The 15,176-nt window shown below is 44.1% G+C and overlaps 1 protein-coding gene across 1 annotated transcript in view; it reads right to left on the bottom strand.

Annotated features, from left to right (window-relative positions):
• lrmp (lymphoid-restricted membrane protein) overlaps positions 1 to 15,176 on the bottom strand; it is a 156,995-nt gene that overhangs the window by 140,852 nt on the left and 967 nt on the right. Inside the window, exons 2-8 of the mRNA XM_078554635.1 lie at positions 14,471 to 14,581; positions 11,553 to 11,733; positions 7,573 to 7,646; positions 7,351 to 7,429; positions 5,052 to 5,210; positions 2,951 to 3,068; positions 2,804 to 2,854 (exon numbers count right to left, since the gene is read on the bottom strand). Coding sequence (XP_078410761.1) covers positions 2,804 to 2,854; positions 2,951 to 3,068; positions 5,052 to 5,210; positions 7,351 to 7,429; positions 7,573 to 7,646; positions 11,553 to 11,733; positions 14,471 to 14,581 — 773 coding nt within the window. The remainder of the gene's footprint in view (positions 1 to 2,803; positions 2,855 to 2,950; positions 3,069 to 5,051; positions 5,211 to 7,350; positions 7,430 to 7,572; positions 7,647 to 11,552; positions 11,734 to 14,470; positions 14,582 to 15,176) is intronic.

Raw genomic sequence — 15,176 nt, 5'->3', positions numbered from 1 at the left:
AGGTTGAGTGTCTTGGGCTACAGGAAGATAAGTGGCAGATGGAATTTAACCCTAAAAAGTGTGAGGCGATACGCTTTGGAAGGAGTAATTTGACAAGGAAGTATTCAATGAACGGCATGGTACTAGGAAGTTCTGAGGAACAAAAGGACCTTGGCATGTGTGTCCATAGATTTCTGAAGGCGGAGGGGCATGTTAATGGGGTAGTGAAAAAGGCATATGGGGCACTTGCCTTTATCAATCGAGGCATAGATTACAAAAGTAGGGAGGTCATGTTGGAGTTGTATAGAACCTTGGTGAGGTCACAGCTAGAGTACTGTGTGCAGTTCTGGTTGCCACATTATAGGAAGGATGTGATTGCATTGGAGGGGGTGCAGAGGAGATTCACCAGGATGTTGCCTGGGATGAAACATTTAAGTTATGTAGAGAGGTTGGATAGACTTGGGTTGTTGTCGTTGGAGCAGAGAAGACTGAGAGGCGACCTGATCGATGTGTACAAGATTATGAGGGGCATGGACAGGGTGGATAGGGAGCAGCTGTTCCCCTTAGTTGAAGGGTCATTCACAAGGGGGCATAAATTCAAGGTGAGGGGCAGGAGGTTTAGGGGGTATGTGAGGAAAAACATTTTTACCCAGAGGGTGGTGACGGTCTGGAATGCATTGCTTGGGAGGGTGGTGGAGGAAGGTTGCCTCACATCCTTTAAAAAGTACCTAGATGAGCACTTGGCACGTCATAACATTCAAGGCTATGCGCCATGTGCTGGTAAATGGGATTAGGTAGGTAGGTCAGGTGTTTCTTATGTGTCAGTGCAGACTCGATGGGCCGAAGGGCCTCTTCTGCACTGTGATTCTGTGAAGCACTGGTAGTCAACATAGGCCATTGAAAGGTTCTCTGATTACCTGATAGTCTCAATGTGGATGGGTAAGTCTGATTAAACTGTTCATAATCCTCTTGAATTCCATGGAGATCATTAAAATGCCCCCATACATTCAAAGGTTTCACCTTCACTTGATGTGACATCAATACATGGCCATCTACATTCCAGGAAAGTTGCAATCCACGCCTGATGCTCTTAGCCAGAGCGACAGTAGGCCAAGCTATTTCCCTGGACTTCACACTTGTCTCAGAAGTGGAAGCATTCTCTTCGACCATAATGAACTTATTGCTGATCTTCACCACAAAGCTCCAAGAAGCTTGATGAGAACAAAGGCAGGACATGGAACCTGTCCAAGTATGAGAATTCTGCTCGAAAGGTTAGTCGAAATATTGTCCTGCAGAATAGGTGCTCTGTAAATACCACAAGCAATGCAGACACTTGACCACAGTGGATGACCTCTTAGTTTTTGATCACTGTCTGGTCATTCTTAGGTCCATACAAGAAGAAATTCTTCACAGGCTCCATGGAAGCCACCTAGGCATTGCAAAGTGCGGAGCATGCACAATCTGTGTGGTGGCCGGGTATTACTTAGGCTGTCCAAGATCTCGTTCTCTCCTGCCACACCTGCAGAATTGGCAGCCAGATACCCAGAGCCCCCAGTATCATCCCACTTCCCAGGCTGACCTTGGCAGAAACTGGGGCTCAACCTCTTTGATCATCAGGGCAAGACAAAGCTCATTGCTGTAGGTTGCTACTCCAGATGGCTGGAAGTAGTCAGACTCCACACTCCACTACAGCAGAGTCAGTAATCAGGATGCAGCAGACCATCTTTCTATACACATCGGTTTCCCGATGAAATCGTCTCAGATAATGGTCCACAATTTGCTAATAACCATTTCAGGAAAGTTGCTGACTACAATGGGATGGCCCATGTCACCAGTTCCTCCTCTCCATCCACAAGCTAACAGAGGGGCTGAATGGACAGCGAGGACCATCAACACCCTAATGTACAAGAATTCAGACTGGCATTCAGCCCTGTTGTATTACTGGGCTACACCTTCAGCTAAGGATTCTCGCCAGCTGAATTGCTCATAGGCTGACATCCAAAGACTAATGTACTAATGTTGGTAACTAGAAGAGAACAATGTACCAGCATACAAAAGTTCTGTATTTTATTGCCAGTTCCACAATTTGGAAAAGTTGGAAGGTTTGATCAATCCCATCAACAGTGAAAGGGATTTTGGCATGCATGGTAAAGAACCAGTACACTAGACTACAGAGTGGATGGAAGACAATGTCACTGTGATGACCATCAACTTCACAATTCCACTCAGGTTGATCATATAAATTCCGGTTGCTGCCGCACTCAGTATTCAGCTTCAAGTACACAAGTTAAAGAAAATATCCATAACAATCAGTTGAAAATGTGTGATGTTCTTCCTATAAAAATGTTTATTTGAGGAAAGGAGAAAAAAAACACATTTGGCAGAATTGCTGGCTTTGTTTGAAGTGATAGAAGTGTCCTCTAAATTACTGAAATATGCTGTATTTTAATAAGGTTGTTGCGTTATACAGGCGAAGCCATGGTCTAATACAATGTTTACCGTAATGCTTTCTGAAATCTAGAAGACTAGCATCATATCTACTAATATAAATACAGAGACATCAGCTCCAATCAACCACTGAGCTCTTGATATTATCAAATCCTGCCCAAAATACTCATTACATCCCAGTCTGTAGGCAGTATGTACAGACTTGCAGGTCTGGTCTTTGGCATGTCTTGTGTTTTTTTAATTCTGGCGATGAACAACAGCCACTAACACTTCTTATGGCCTTGCTGTACCAATCTATCTCAGGAGTACACACATTCATTGTAAAATTCAGAGGTTCTGTAAAACATTCAATAAAGGCAAGAAAATAATTGCCCACCTCTTCCTGGAGTGAGGCAATCTTCTGAATTAGGGACTGATTGTCCTTTGCCTGAAAAATAACAAAAAATGGGTGTTACGCATTCAATCATGGACCTTGTCCAAACTTAACAACTATCTAGTGAGATTTGTTCAATGCAATAATTACCTCTTGTTTATTCTGAAGGATAAGCTTTTTGTTGCTCTCTTGTAAAGTACTTATCTGTGTCTTCAAATCTTCCAGGTCTTCTTTCAAAGACTTTTCTATTAAAATGGACTGCTGAGCACTGCAGATTAAAAATAATTCAGAATGTGTTGATGCTGGAATTGTGAGCAAGGGCAATCTCATGTGGTATTCCAGAGAATTTAAGCACAGATCACCAACATTTTGCGCTGAACAAGGAAAAAATAAACTGAAATGGGTTTTCATTCTCAATTTGTATCAATGGTGGGATCGAGCAGGAATAGGACATGGAAACATGAGGAATAGGGAAAATAAAACAGGGGAAGGCCCAACCCATAATCCGCATTTCCTCTCCCCCATTGGTTGTGGCCATTGCACTGAGCACAATAGAGAACAAAAGGCATGCACTCCCAATCTCCTTCTCCGGCAGGAACGTTAGTGACATTAGCAACAAAAGGATCAGCTTTCACTCAGCGGTAGCACTCATTTCAGATTCAGAAGGTCGTGGGTTGAAGTCCCACTCCAAGAGACGTCAGCTCATAACCTAGGCTACCACACCTATTTCAGCACCAAGAGAGTGCTGCATTGTCAGAGGTGCTGCTTTTCAGATGAGACTTCAAAACCATTAACCATCTCAAGTGTGGATAAAAGTCTCACAGCACTGCTTCAAAGAAGAGCAAGGGAGTTCTCCCCAGTGTCCTGGTAAATATTTATCCCTCGAACACCACCTAACAAAATAAAAATCACATTATCTAATGACTATCTCATTGCTGTTTTTGGGAGCTTAACTGCCACATTCCCGACGTTCCTTGGTGAATATGCAAAATCTGTCTGTGCCGCCATGAGATCACAAGGGGCATCATATAAACACAAGTTATTTCTTTCTTAAAAGTGAGTCTACAACTCATTCACTGGTTCCTTATCTAATGGAATAGATAATTTATACTCTTAATACAGAGTAAATGGGCCACCTGTGGCCATGCTCCATTTACCAATGGAAATTGTGAAACTTGCTCTTATCATATTGCTGCAGCTAGGAAGTAACAGCTTTCATTTATATAGCACCTTTAACATAGTAAAGCATCCAAACATGCTTCACAGAAGCCTTATCAAATAAAATTTGACAAGGAACCACATATTTTTTTATTCTGTCGTTGGATGTGGGCAGTGCTGGCAAGGCCAGCATTTATTGCCCACCCCGAATTGCCCTTGACATGAGTGGCTTGCTAGGCCATTTCAGAGGGTAGGTAAGAGTCATCCATATTGCTGTGGATCTGGAGTCACACGTAGATAAGACCTGGTAAGGATGGTAGATTTCCTGCCCTAAAGGACATTAGTGAACCAGATGGGTTTTCTCACAAAAATCGACAATGACCTCATGGTCACTATTACTGATTCCAGATTCATTAATTAAATTTAAATTTCACCAGCTGCTGTGGTGGGACTTGAACCTATAATCACCAGAGCATTAGTCTGGGCCTCTGGATTAGTAGTGCAGTGACATTACCAGTCTGCCACCATCTCCCCTCAATAATTGGATACAAAGACACATGAGAGGTAAATTTTAAGGTGTGCCTTAAAGGAGGAGAGAGGTGGAGGGAGAGAATTCCAGGGATACAGCAGCTGAAGGCACAACTGCCAATGGTGCAGTCACTAAAATCAGGGATGCACAAGAGGCCAGAATTGGAAGAGTACAGAGGGGGCTATAAGGCTTGAAGAGGTTAGAGATAGAAACGGATGAGGCCTTGGATGAGCAAGGGTGAGAATTTTAAAACTAAGGCATCGCTTGATGGGGGTCAGTGAGCACAGGCTTGATGGGTGAACAGGATTTGGTGTGAGTTAGGATATGGGAAAGAGAGTATTAGATGATCTCAGGTTTGTCAAAGGGAGATTGGAGGCCAGCCAGGAGTGCATTGGAATAGCCAGCATAGTGGTGAATTATTGAGCAGCCTTTGAGGAAGATACCTTGGAAATGCTAGAATGTATTAACAATACATTTAACAAAAAATAATTCTAAATGTAGTTTTAAAATGGAAACTATCTTAAATAACAGATTTTTTTTTTTTTTAAATGGCTCTCTCCTTACCTTTTCACCTGACTGAGCAACTCCTCATTCTCTTCCATTAATCGATTGTTACTTTCTTCGGTGGCGTCCACTGCCAATCTTAGCTTCCGATTCTGCTCCTGAAGCTTTTGGTGGTTGTATTGGAGATCAGCAATACAAGAGATTAAATCGGATGTCTCCCTGCATTGGAAAGTTCGATTTTATACCATGAGGCAATTGCTGCCATTCATTCATCAGGGTATTTAAACCTGTCATGACCTTGTGTAAATAGAGAAAGCAAAGCTGTTCCCCTTAGCTGATCATACAATGACTAGGGGGAAAAACAGATTTCAGGTTTTGGGTGAGAGATGCAGGGCAATGTGAGGAAGAACGTTGTAAGCAGCGAATGGTAATGACCTGGAACACACTGCCCAGGAGAACGGTGGAACTGGAAATAATTAGCGATTTCAGAAAGAAATTGGATAAGCACTTGAGAAAAATAAAATTGCAAAGTTACACTGATAAAGCAGGAGAATGGTACTGACTGGATTGCTCGACAGTGAACTGGCATGGACTGAATGGGCAGAATGGCCTTTTTCTGTGCCATTACGACTCTATGACTAGTGTATCTGAACCTCAAACATGGGGGTCACAGGCAAGGCCTGCCCAATCTTAGATATCCTGGAAAGATGGTGGTGAAACACCTTCCTCAACTGTTTTGACACAGTCGAGTGGCTTACTAGGCCACTTCCGGAGGTGATTAAGAGCTAACTACATTTGCATGGGACAGGAGTCACATACAGGCTTAACTGAGGGAAGACAGTAGGTTTCCTTCACCAAGCAACAATAATAGAACCATTTGACTTTTTTTAAAACCATCTGACGGCTTCACGGTCGCTTCTGAGTGCTGTGAGGATGGATTCCCAGTTTGAAGAAACAAGGCTCACGAAGAGATAAAGAGCATGGAATCACCAGAGGGTACCTTGCTACTGGAAGTCCATTCGATTATGCTCAAGTGAAGGAACTGTGTTGCAAAAGACACTGGAAAATTCACCATGGCGGGGCAGGGAAAGCGATCCTGTTAAAGCCAGGAGAGACTTGGGCCTTTAAAATCGAGACCACATTCTGCTGAGAGTGCGGTGGATTGTGTAAACATGGCATAGGGTCCTTCAGTTGCGTGTTAGTTGCCTACTAAGTAATATTGAGTCCACGTTGACTTTAGTGTGCTTTTTGGATTGGCCGGCAGCTCCTGCAGTCCCGGCAGCACCAGAGCTCAGCGGTGGACGCTGCCGGAACTGCAGGAAGGAGAGCGATGGCTGCTGCAGAAAGGCAAACCCTGGACTTTTAGGGTGGGGGGAAGATCCAAGAACCCAGCAAGAGGAGAGGGGGGTTGCACGGGGGCAGGGTGTGGGAGGGAGTGGGGGAGCGTGGTGGGGTCTGGAGGACAGGCGGTGAGGAAGGAAGTGGGGGGGTGGGGGGTTGACAGGAGACGAGGGGTGCCCCTGATGCACTAGGGCACTCCCCGATGGGGCTCCCCCCTCCTTCCTGCCAACTTTCACCTAGACAACAAAAAATGTACTTGCTCACTCCTGCCCATGCCAACTGTATCATGGCGTGGGCAGTGTTTTACCCGAGTCAATAGGCTTGCTAATAAGCCTCATTGACCTTTATTTATTTACATATGGTGGGTGGGCTGCCATTTTCAGTTCCCACCCGCCTAGAGCATTACAGGGGTAAGCTCGAAGGTGGGTGGGAAAATGATGGGCTAGCCACCCATATTTTATATGACCACCCACCACCCCTGGCTGACAGGGTGAAGGGGAGGGGGGCGGTGGCAGGGAGTGTGTGTAAAGTCCAGCCCATTAACTCTGTTCCTTTCTCCACAGATACTGCCAGACCTGAGTATTTACAGCATTTTCTGTTTTTTACTTCAGGTTTCTAGCGCCTGCAGTATTTTGCTTTGGTCTAAGCTGGTGTTTGCACTCCACACAAACCTCATCATCCCACACCCACCCCCCCGAATTCCCTGGATCGATTTCTCTACCTCCTGTTCAGCAATGCTATCGGCCTTGACCACAATCAGCGAGTTATAGAATTACATTAAAAATTAGACATTGCGGTGGGGAATTCAAAGACAGAGAAAAGAGGAGCATTTATTTATCATGAAAAGGTCTTCCCTGGTGTTTCTCTTGGCAAGGCACAGGTTGTGCCAAGGCATGATGGGTACAATGTGACACGACACAATTGCAGTGTTTACAGGAAATGCTCATTGTGTGCAAGCGTTAATCATATTGAAACTACACATTACCCACAGTGAAATCAACTTAAACATGTTGCTTACAGGTCCCCTTTTGAAATTTCCCCACCAAGTGCCTCCAAGCTTCCCATTGTTCCATCGGTTGTATCAGAAAATTTCATTCCTAATAAAAGTGGCAAAAGTTTGTATGAGCTTATGTTGTCATAAGGCAACAGCTGTAAAATAAAACATCTCAAAGTTGACCCTGGTGAATATACACAGAAAAACAAAAAATTGTAAATACTGATCTAAAATGAAAGATGTTACCTGATGCAAGACCATCACAAAGTTGGACAACATCTTCATTAATATTTACAGCTTCTGGTGTCTTCTCATGGACACTATATACATACAATGTGGAAAAAAATGTCAGTCAAAGCAATAATCCCTTGTAAATCAGATCAATTTCCAGCACTTGAATTATTGTAGCGGTAATACTTATAAAGCATTCTTTATGTACATTCCACATCCCATAGGACAAACTTTGAACTGAACCAGGATATCAGATTAATTTGCAAGCTTCCAGTCGCACTAACTTTAGGGTGCCCTGCCCCATTGGTGCATGGCTGTGCCCTTGTAGTCAGAGAAAACTCACGACAGCCAGTTACTCTGGATTCATGAGCATACCTCGTGATATAAACACCTCGAACTGATTAGGGTGAAGCTGCGTATTTGTCCTGATTGATTTGCTGTGTCAGTGAACACATTAATGCCAAACCTTTTCGGTTTTACCGAACGTTTACAAATAAGCTTAAGTGATTAGTTCCCACTAGAATTTTCTTCATTGCTATTCTGTTCTTCATGGTTGACAACATGACCACATTTACCCAATCAAACGGAGAAGAAATGAAGCGTGACAACAAAACGATTATAGGAATCTCATTTTAAATGAACCTATTTTTCTCTCACATCTCCCCACATCCTGAAGCCCTCCCACACCACATAACGTTTTAACAGAATTGTGTATATCAACCTGCTACCAGGCCCTGCAACCAGCTATGAAGAAATACGTGAGGCAGGAGTGAGATAACTTGACCTTTAGTTTTTCTTCCTGAAGCAACCTACATAATGAAAATGGCCAACATTCAGAAACCACAGAACTGAAATCACATCCTGCCATCTGCCATATGACACACACACACCAGCAGAGACAGGCAGAGAGATAGATAGATACACACACAGGCAGGGAGATAGATAGATACACATACAGGCAGGGAGATAGATAGATACACACACAGGCAGAGAGATAGATAGATACACACACAGGCAGAGAGATAGATAGATACACACACAGGCAGAGAGATAGATAGATACACACACAGGCAGAGAGATAGATAGATACACACACAGGCAGAGAGATAGATAGATACACACACAGGCAGAGAGATAGATAGATACACACACAGGCAGAGAGATAGATAGATACACACACAGGCAGAGAGATAGATAGATACACACAGGCAGAGAGATAGATAGATACACACACAGGCAGAGAGATAGATAGATACACACACAGGCAGAGAGATAGATAGATACACACACAGGCAGAGAGATAGATAGATACACACACAGGCAGAGAGATAGATAAATACACACACAGGCAGACAGATAGATAGATACACACACAGGCAGAGAGATAGATAGATACACACACAGGCAGAGAGATAGATAGATACACACACAGGCAGAGGCAGGCAGAGAGATAGATAGACATACACAGACAGGAGTCACTTTGGTCTGTTTGGACCTGAGCTGGTGAACAAGATTAACAAGAACAAGTGTGCAATGTTAATAAGCACCAACACTATATGGAAGGAGAATGTAATGTCCAAGCAGGCAGATTCACCAATTGGTAAATGGTCTTCTCAATTTAAATATTAAAAGCTGGCACATAATGAAGTGTGAAAAGCAATATATCTGACACAGGAAGGTAAAAGTCAGTCAAGGCTTTTCTTGAACAAACCAATTCTCTTTTTCCAAATGCTTGGCAGCTTCCAGGATGCTTTGCTCTGATGCCACCTCAATGCATTGAGCTCACAGCAGATCGACCAAGCTTTTCTCGTGGGGCACCATCTTTCAATTTGTCTCACAATCAGTGGGGGTGGGGGTGGTTGCTGGGTGATGTCGGTGATGAACAAATTTCAGAAAGATAAGTTTGACAAACGTTAAACATGATTATTTTTTGTAATGAAAAGGTGACATATGACCAGAAACAACTTGCTGAACAAAAAAAAATTATTTAAAATTGAGTAATAAAGATGACTATTCGAGTGTGAAAGGGTGAGTAGGTGTGTCCAGCTCACTCCCAGCCCCTGGGTGCTCGCTCACTCTCACCCACTGTGAGGGCGCCTGTTGGTGTGTGGGGGGTGAGGATGAATGAGAACGCTGAGACTGGGAGTGAGCCAGACACAGACACTCCTTTACTCCCTCATTCGCCCGCTCATCTGCCCTCTCCCTAGCCCGCCCTCCCCTTCTCTGCCACCTTCCCTCTCCTGCCCTCGCTCTCTCTCTTGCCCTCACCAGCCCTTTTCACCCGCCACCAGCCCCGCCCCCTCCCTCGCACCCACTGCCAGCCCCTGCCCTTGCCACCAGCCCCCGCCCCCTCCCACCGACGCCGCCAGCTCCTGCCCGCCACCAGCCCCGCCCCCTCCCTCGCATCCACTGCCAGCCCCCACCCCTGCCCCTGCCACCAGCCCCCGCCCCCTCCCTCTCTCCCGCCCGTCGTCAGCCCCTACCCACCACCAGCCCCCACCCCCTCCCTCGTGCCTGCCCCCTCTGTTGCGCCCACCGCCAGTCCCCACCCCCTCCCTCACACTCGCAAGCTCCCGCCCTTGCCCCCCCCTCGCTCACCCCGCCCTTGCCCCCTCCTTCGCTCACCCCACCAGCCCCCGCCCCCTCCCTCACGCTCACCACCAGCCCTTACACTCAATCAGCTTGGGGATGGGTTACGATGTGAGCTGGAGCGATGCCTCAGACTTAGTGGTGCCTGAACATCGGTGCCCACCGAAGGGAGGGCCGAGAGCCTGGGGAATTTTAGGGGAACCAGGCAAAAGTGTCGGGCCAGAGCATTGGCAGCCATGGAACAGCATGGTGAATGTACCCTCCAGAGTGTCCCTATCGTCAAATACTCCAAATTGCCAGTGTTTGCTGCACCTCCAATCACAGTCTGGTTCCCTCTCATGTTTGATGCTGGTAGGCTCAATAGTGAGCCTATTAGCAGCAAACGCAGGAGAAAAACTGACTGCGATTGGAGAAGCAGACCTCTGAAGAAATCTTCAAACTCATTGAGCCGCCTTCCCAGCACTTTCAACAATCGCTCCGGGGGCCACATGAAGGGGCTTTGCAGGCCACACAGTGGGTTGGACAAGCCAGCAAGTAATTAAGATAAATGGACTGCTATCCTTTATTACAAAAGGAATCGAACATAAAAGTAAGTCGGTTCTGTTGAAGGGTCATGAGGACCCAAAACGTCGACTCTTTTCTTCTCCACCGATGCTGCTGGACCTGCTGAGTTTTTCCAGGTAATTCTGTTTTTGTTATAAAAGTAAGGATGTTGTGCTTCAGTTATACAGGGCATTGGCGAGACCACATCTCGAATACTGTGTTAAGTTTTGGTCTCCTTATTCAAGGAAGGATATAAATGCGTTGGAGACAGTTCAAAGGAGGTTTACTAGATTGATAACTGGAATGAGTGGGTTTTCTTATGAGGAAAGGTTGAACAGGCTGGGCTTGTTTCCACTGGAGTTTAGAAGAGTGAGGGGTGATTTGATTGAAGTATACATGGTGCTGAACGGCCTTGACAAGGTGGACGTGGAAAGGATGTTTCCTCTTGTGGGTGAGTCCAGAGCTAGGGGACACTTTTAAAATTAGGGGTTGCCCTTATAGGAGAGAGATGAGGAGAATTTTTTCTGAGGGTTGTACAACTTTGGGACTCTCTGCCTCAGAAGGTGGTGGAGGCAGGGTCATTGAATATTTTTAAGGCAGAGAGGGATAGATTCCTGTTAGGCAAGGGAATCAAAGGTTATCGAGGTTGGATGGGAAAGTGGAAACCGAAACACAAGATGATCAGCCATGATCTTATTGAATGGCAGAGCAGGCTCGAAGGGCCGAATGGTCTACTCCTGTTCCTATTTCTTATGTTCTTATGATATACAGCATCCCAGGTGACAGATAGTCTTTGCTGAGCCCTAGTGATTGACCTGAGTGCAGTCATACAAACTGTAAGTGTAGATCCCTCCATTCCTTACCTTTTCCTCCTACAGTCTTCGATCCACTCTTTCATCACGGCACGATAGGTGCCCAAATCAATCGAGATGTCCTTGTTATCTGGATCCAACATGTTGCACAAATCCTCAAGGCCACTGTCCTCTGAACTACGACTCGTGGTGTGTCGCAGATAGTCCACAATCATAGAAACAGCCACCTTCCCTGCAGAAAGCAATGGGGATAAATCTTTTGCTGAGATTTCACAGGATCAAACCAACAGACATGGAACCACCAGTCATGAGGAGTGGAGAAGAAGCTAATAGCTAAGATGCTCCAGCTTTCCCAGTGGGATGGACTATGCAGGTGGCAACAGGAAAGTCATCAACTCCGCTCCTCTCTTGGGAATTATCATCATAAAACAGTACAGCACAGAAGGCCACCATCTGGCCCAGCAAGTGTGCACCGGCTCTTATGGAGAGCAATCCAGTTAGTCCCACTTCCCTGCTCTCTGTTTTAGATTGAGTTCAGGATCTAGACGGGGTCTCTTTAGGGTTTGCCTGTTACTCTAAGAATGTTACCATAGACTGTTATTGTAAAAACTATTCTTGTTTATTTACAGATATATGTATATCTCAGTACTCTGCACGAGGTTGTACCTCTGCTTCCCACCAAATTGCCATCTTAGTCATGTGACATTGCATTATAGTTACATCAGTATCAGGTGCTCCTGATGTTAACCCTTTACACCCTTTCCCCTTCAAGTTTTTATCCCATTCCCTTTTGAAAGCTATCTGCTCCCGCAATCTCGGAGTGCATTCCGAGTCCTATCCACTCATCACATTAAAAAAATCCTCATGTCGCTTGTTTCAGTTTACCAATCACTTTAAATCTATGCCCTCTGTTTATTGACTTTTCAGCCATTGGAAGCAGTTTCTCTATTCACTTTATCTAAGCCTTTCATGCCACCACTATCAAATCGCCTCTCTGCCTAAGCAGAACAATTGAACCCAACTCCTCCTTCACTTCCCACCCCAGCCAATGCTCCTGTCACAGCGTAGTCTCCTTAGTCACCTTCCATTATGATTGTTGTTTAATATTCTAACAATGGTCACATTGTTTCCTAACTTGGAGCACATTGCCCTCTCCTGACAGAACACATGAACTGAGAAATCACTTGTTTTCAAAAACTATTACCAGGGAAACAACAAGAGTGTTTAGACTACGATACTTGTCATTCTAGACAGCTGTCTAATAGGAACATAACAATCCATCATTATCAATGGACAATAGACCCAGACATGAGGTGAGGAAACCCCAGTGGTAGAGAACTTTGGGAACCATAGGCCCAAGGAAACCTGTTCCTCCCAAGCACCTTACACTGACCGCACATCAGACCTCAAATTACATGGAGCATACAGACTCAGACCATTCGGCCCATGCCAGCACTTATGTTCCACTCAAGCCTCCTCCCAATCTTATTCATCTAAATCTCAGTATAACCCTCTGTTCCCTGCTCCCTCATGTGCCTATCTAACCCTTAAATGCATCTATATTATTTCCTTCAACCTGTGATAGCAAGTTGCACATTCTCACCAGTCTCTGGTTTCTTCTGAACAGTATTTAATTCCTTGGTGACTATCATATATTGATGGCCTTAAATGTTCCTCTTTCCCACAAGTGGAAACACACTTCCTACTCTATTAAAGCCTTTAGTAACTTTAAAGATCTCTATTAGATCACCCTTCAACCTTTCTTTACAAGAGGAAAGACCCAGCCTGTTGGTCCTTTAACGATATGTTGCATCTCAAATTTATTACCTGAATTAACTTAAAATAGGTAGGAGCTGGAGTAGGCGTTAGGCCCTTCAAGCCTTCAGCATCTTTCAACAAGATCATTGCTGATCTACCTCAACTCCACCTTCCCACAATATCCCATTATCTCTCAAATCCCTTGGTACCCAAAAATCCATCAATCTTGTTCTCGAATTTACTCAACAACTGAGCATCTATAATTCCCTGGGGTAGAGAATTCCAAAGATTCACAACCTTTTGCATGAAGGAATTTATCATCCCATTCTAAAATGGCCATCTGCTTATTCTAAGGCAGTGACCCTGTGATCTGGATTCCCCAGCCAGGGAAGACATTTTCTCATTGTCTGTCAAGCCCCTTAAGAATTTTATGTTTCAATTAGATCACCTCTCATTCTTCTAAAGTACAAGGAATATAGGCCTAGTCTACCTAATCTCTCCTCAAAGGATAATCCCCACACCCAGAAATCAGTCCAGAGAACCTTTCATCGCATTCTGCTTAGGAGAAGTATATCTTTTCTTAAGTAAGGAGACCAAAACTGCACACTGTGCTCCAGGTGTAGCCACACCAATGCCCTGTATAATTATAATAAGTCCTTTTTAACACCAATCCTTTCATAACAAATGCTAGCATACCATTTGCCTTCCTGATTGCTTGCTGTACCTGCATGTTAACTTACTGCATTCATTTACAACGATATCCAGGTCCCTCTGAATGTAAACATTTCCCAGTCTCTCTCTAGTCAAAAAAATATTGTTTTATTTTTTCTACCAAAGTGAATAACTTCACCACATTGTATTCCATCTGCATGTTCTTGCCCATTTGCCTAACCTGTTTCTAGGTCTCAAGTCTCTTTGCAGCCTCACTACTTCTTTCCCACCTAACTTTGTACCATCAGCAAACTTTGACATGTTACACTCTGTCCCTTCAACGTAGTCATTAATTTAGATTGTAAATAGCGGATGCCCAAGTCCTGATCCTTGCAGTGCTCTCTAGTTACAGCCAACCAACCCAAAAATCTCCTATTTATTCCTATTCTTTGTTTTCTGCCCATTCACCATTCCTTAATCCATGCTATCATATTACCCCCAATCCTACATGTCCTAATTTTGAGTAATAAATGGTAATGGTAAAGTTAGAAGTGCTTTACCTCTGTGCTTTATATCACAGGCATAGAAAATAGTGTCCAGTAAATCTTCCTCGCAGATCAGACTCATATGTTCCACATTTTCCATTCTGTTTAGCGCCACAGGCTCGTTTACTTTAAAAAAGCAGTGAAAGGTTGAACAGAACACACAGCTTTAGTCAAGTATCACTATCTCACTTGAAACTCGTGTTTACCTTTCTAGTTTACCGCATCCTGCTTAATTTATGAATGTTCTTCTCTAAATTTTGCTAAAAGCTGACATTTCCTCCGTTAGTGTATTTAGAAACACACTAAAACATGTGACGTGTGGTTAGTTCAGTGCAAGTACATGCTCAATTAAGCAACAGAATAAGGGCATCAGTTACATATAGATAAATGTAATTCAGTTCTCTACTTAAATGGTCATATCAATATAAGCATATCTACAAACTGATATCTGAATATTATACTGCAATACTTTATGCAGTAATGGATAAATACATCAGACACGAAAGTGTCAATTTGTGCAAAATTAAACATACAGTTCTGTTTAACTGGTAGAGGACCACGTATTGAGATTTTCAAAAATTATGAAAGTAGTATAAAATATTCCAACATATTCAGTGGGTCAATGACACTGTATTCTAATGAAAACGGTACTGGGCAAATCATTGAATCAGTGACCCATTATTCTAATGTGTACAGCACTGGGCAATCATCAGATCAGAGA

This window comes from Cetorhinus maximus, chromosome 12 (assembly GCF_964194155.1).
Source record: "Cetorhinus maximus chromosome 12, sCetMax3.hap1.1, whole genome shotgun sequence".
NCBI lineage: Eukaryota > Metazoa > Chordata > Chondrichthyes > Lamniformes > Cetorhinidae > Cetorhinus > Cetorhinus maximus.
Note: the sequence above shows the minus strand (reverse complement) of the source record. Positions and strands in the feature narration are given on the sequence as shown.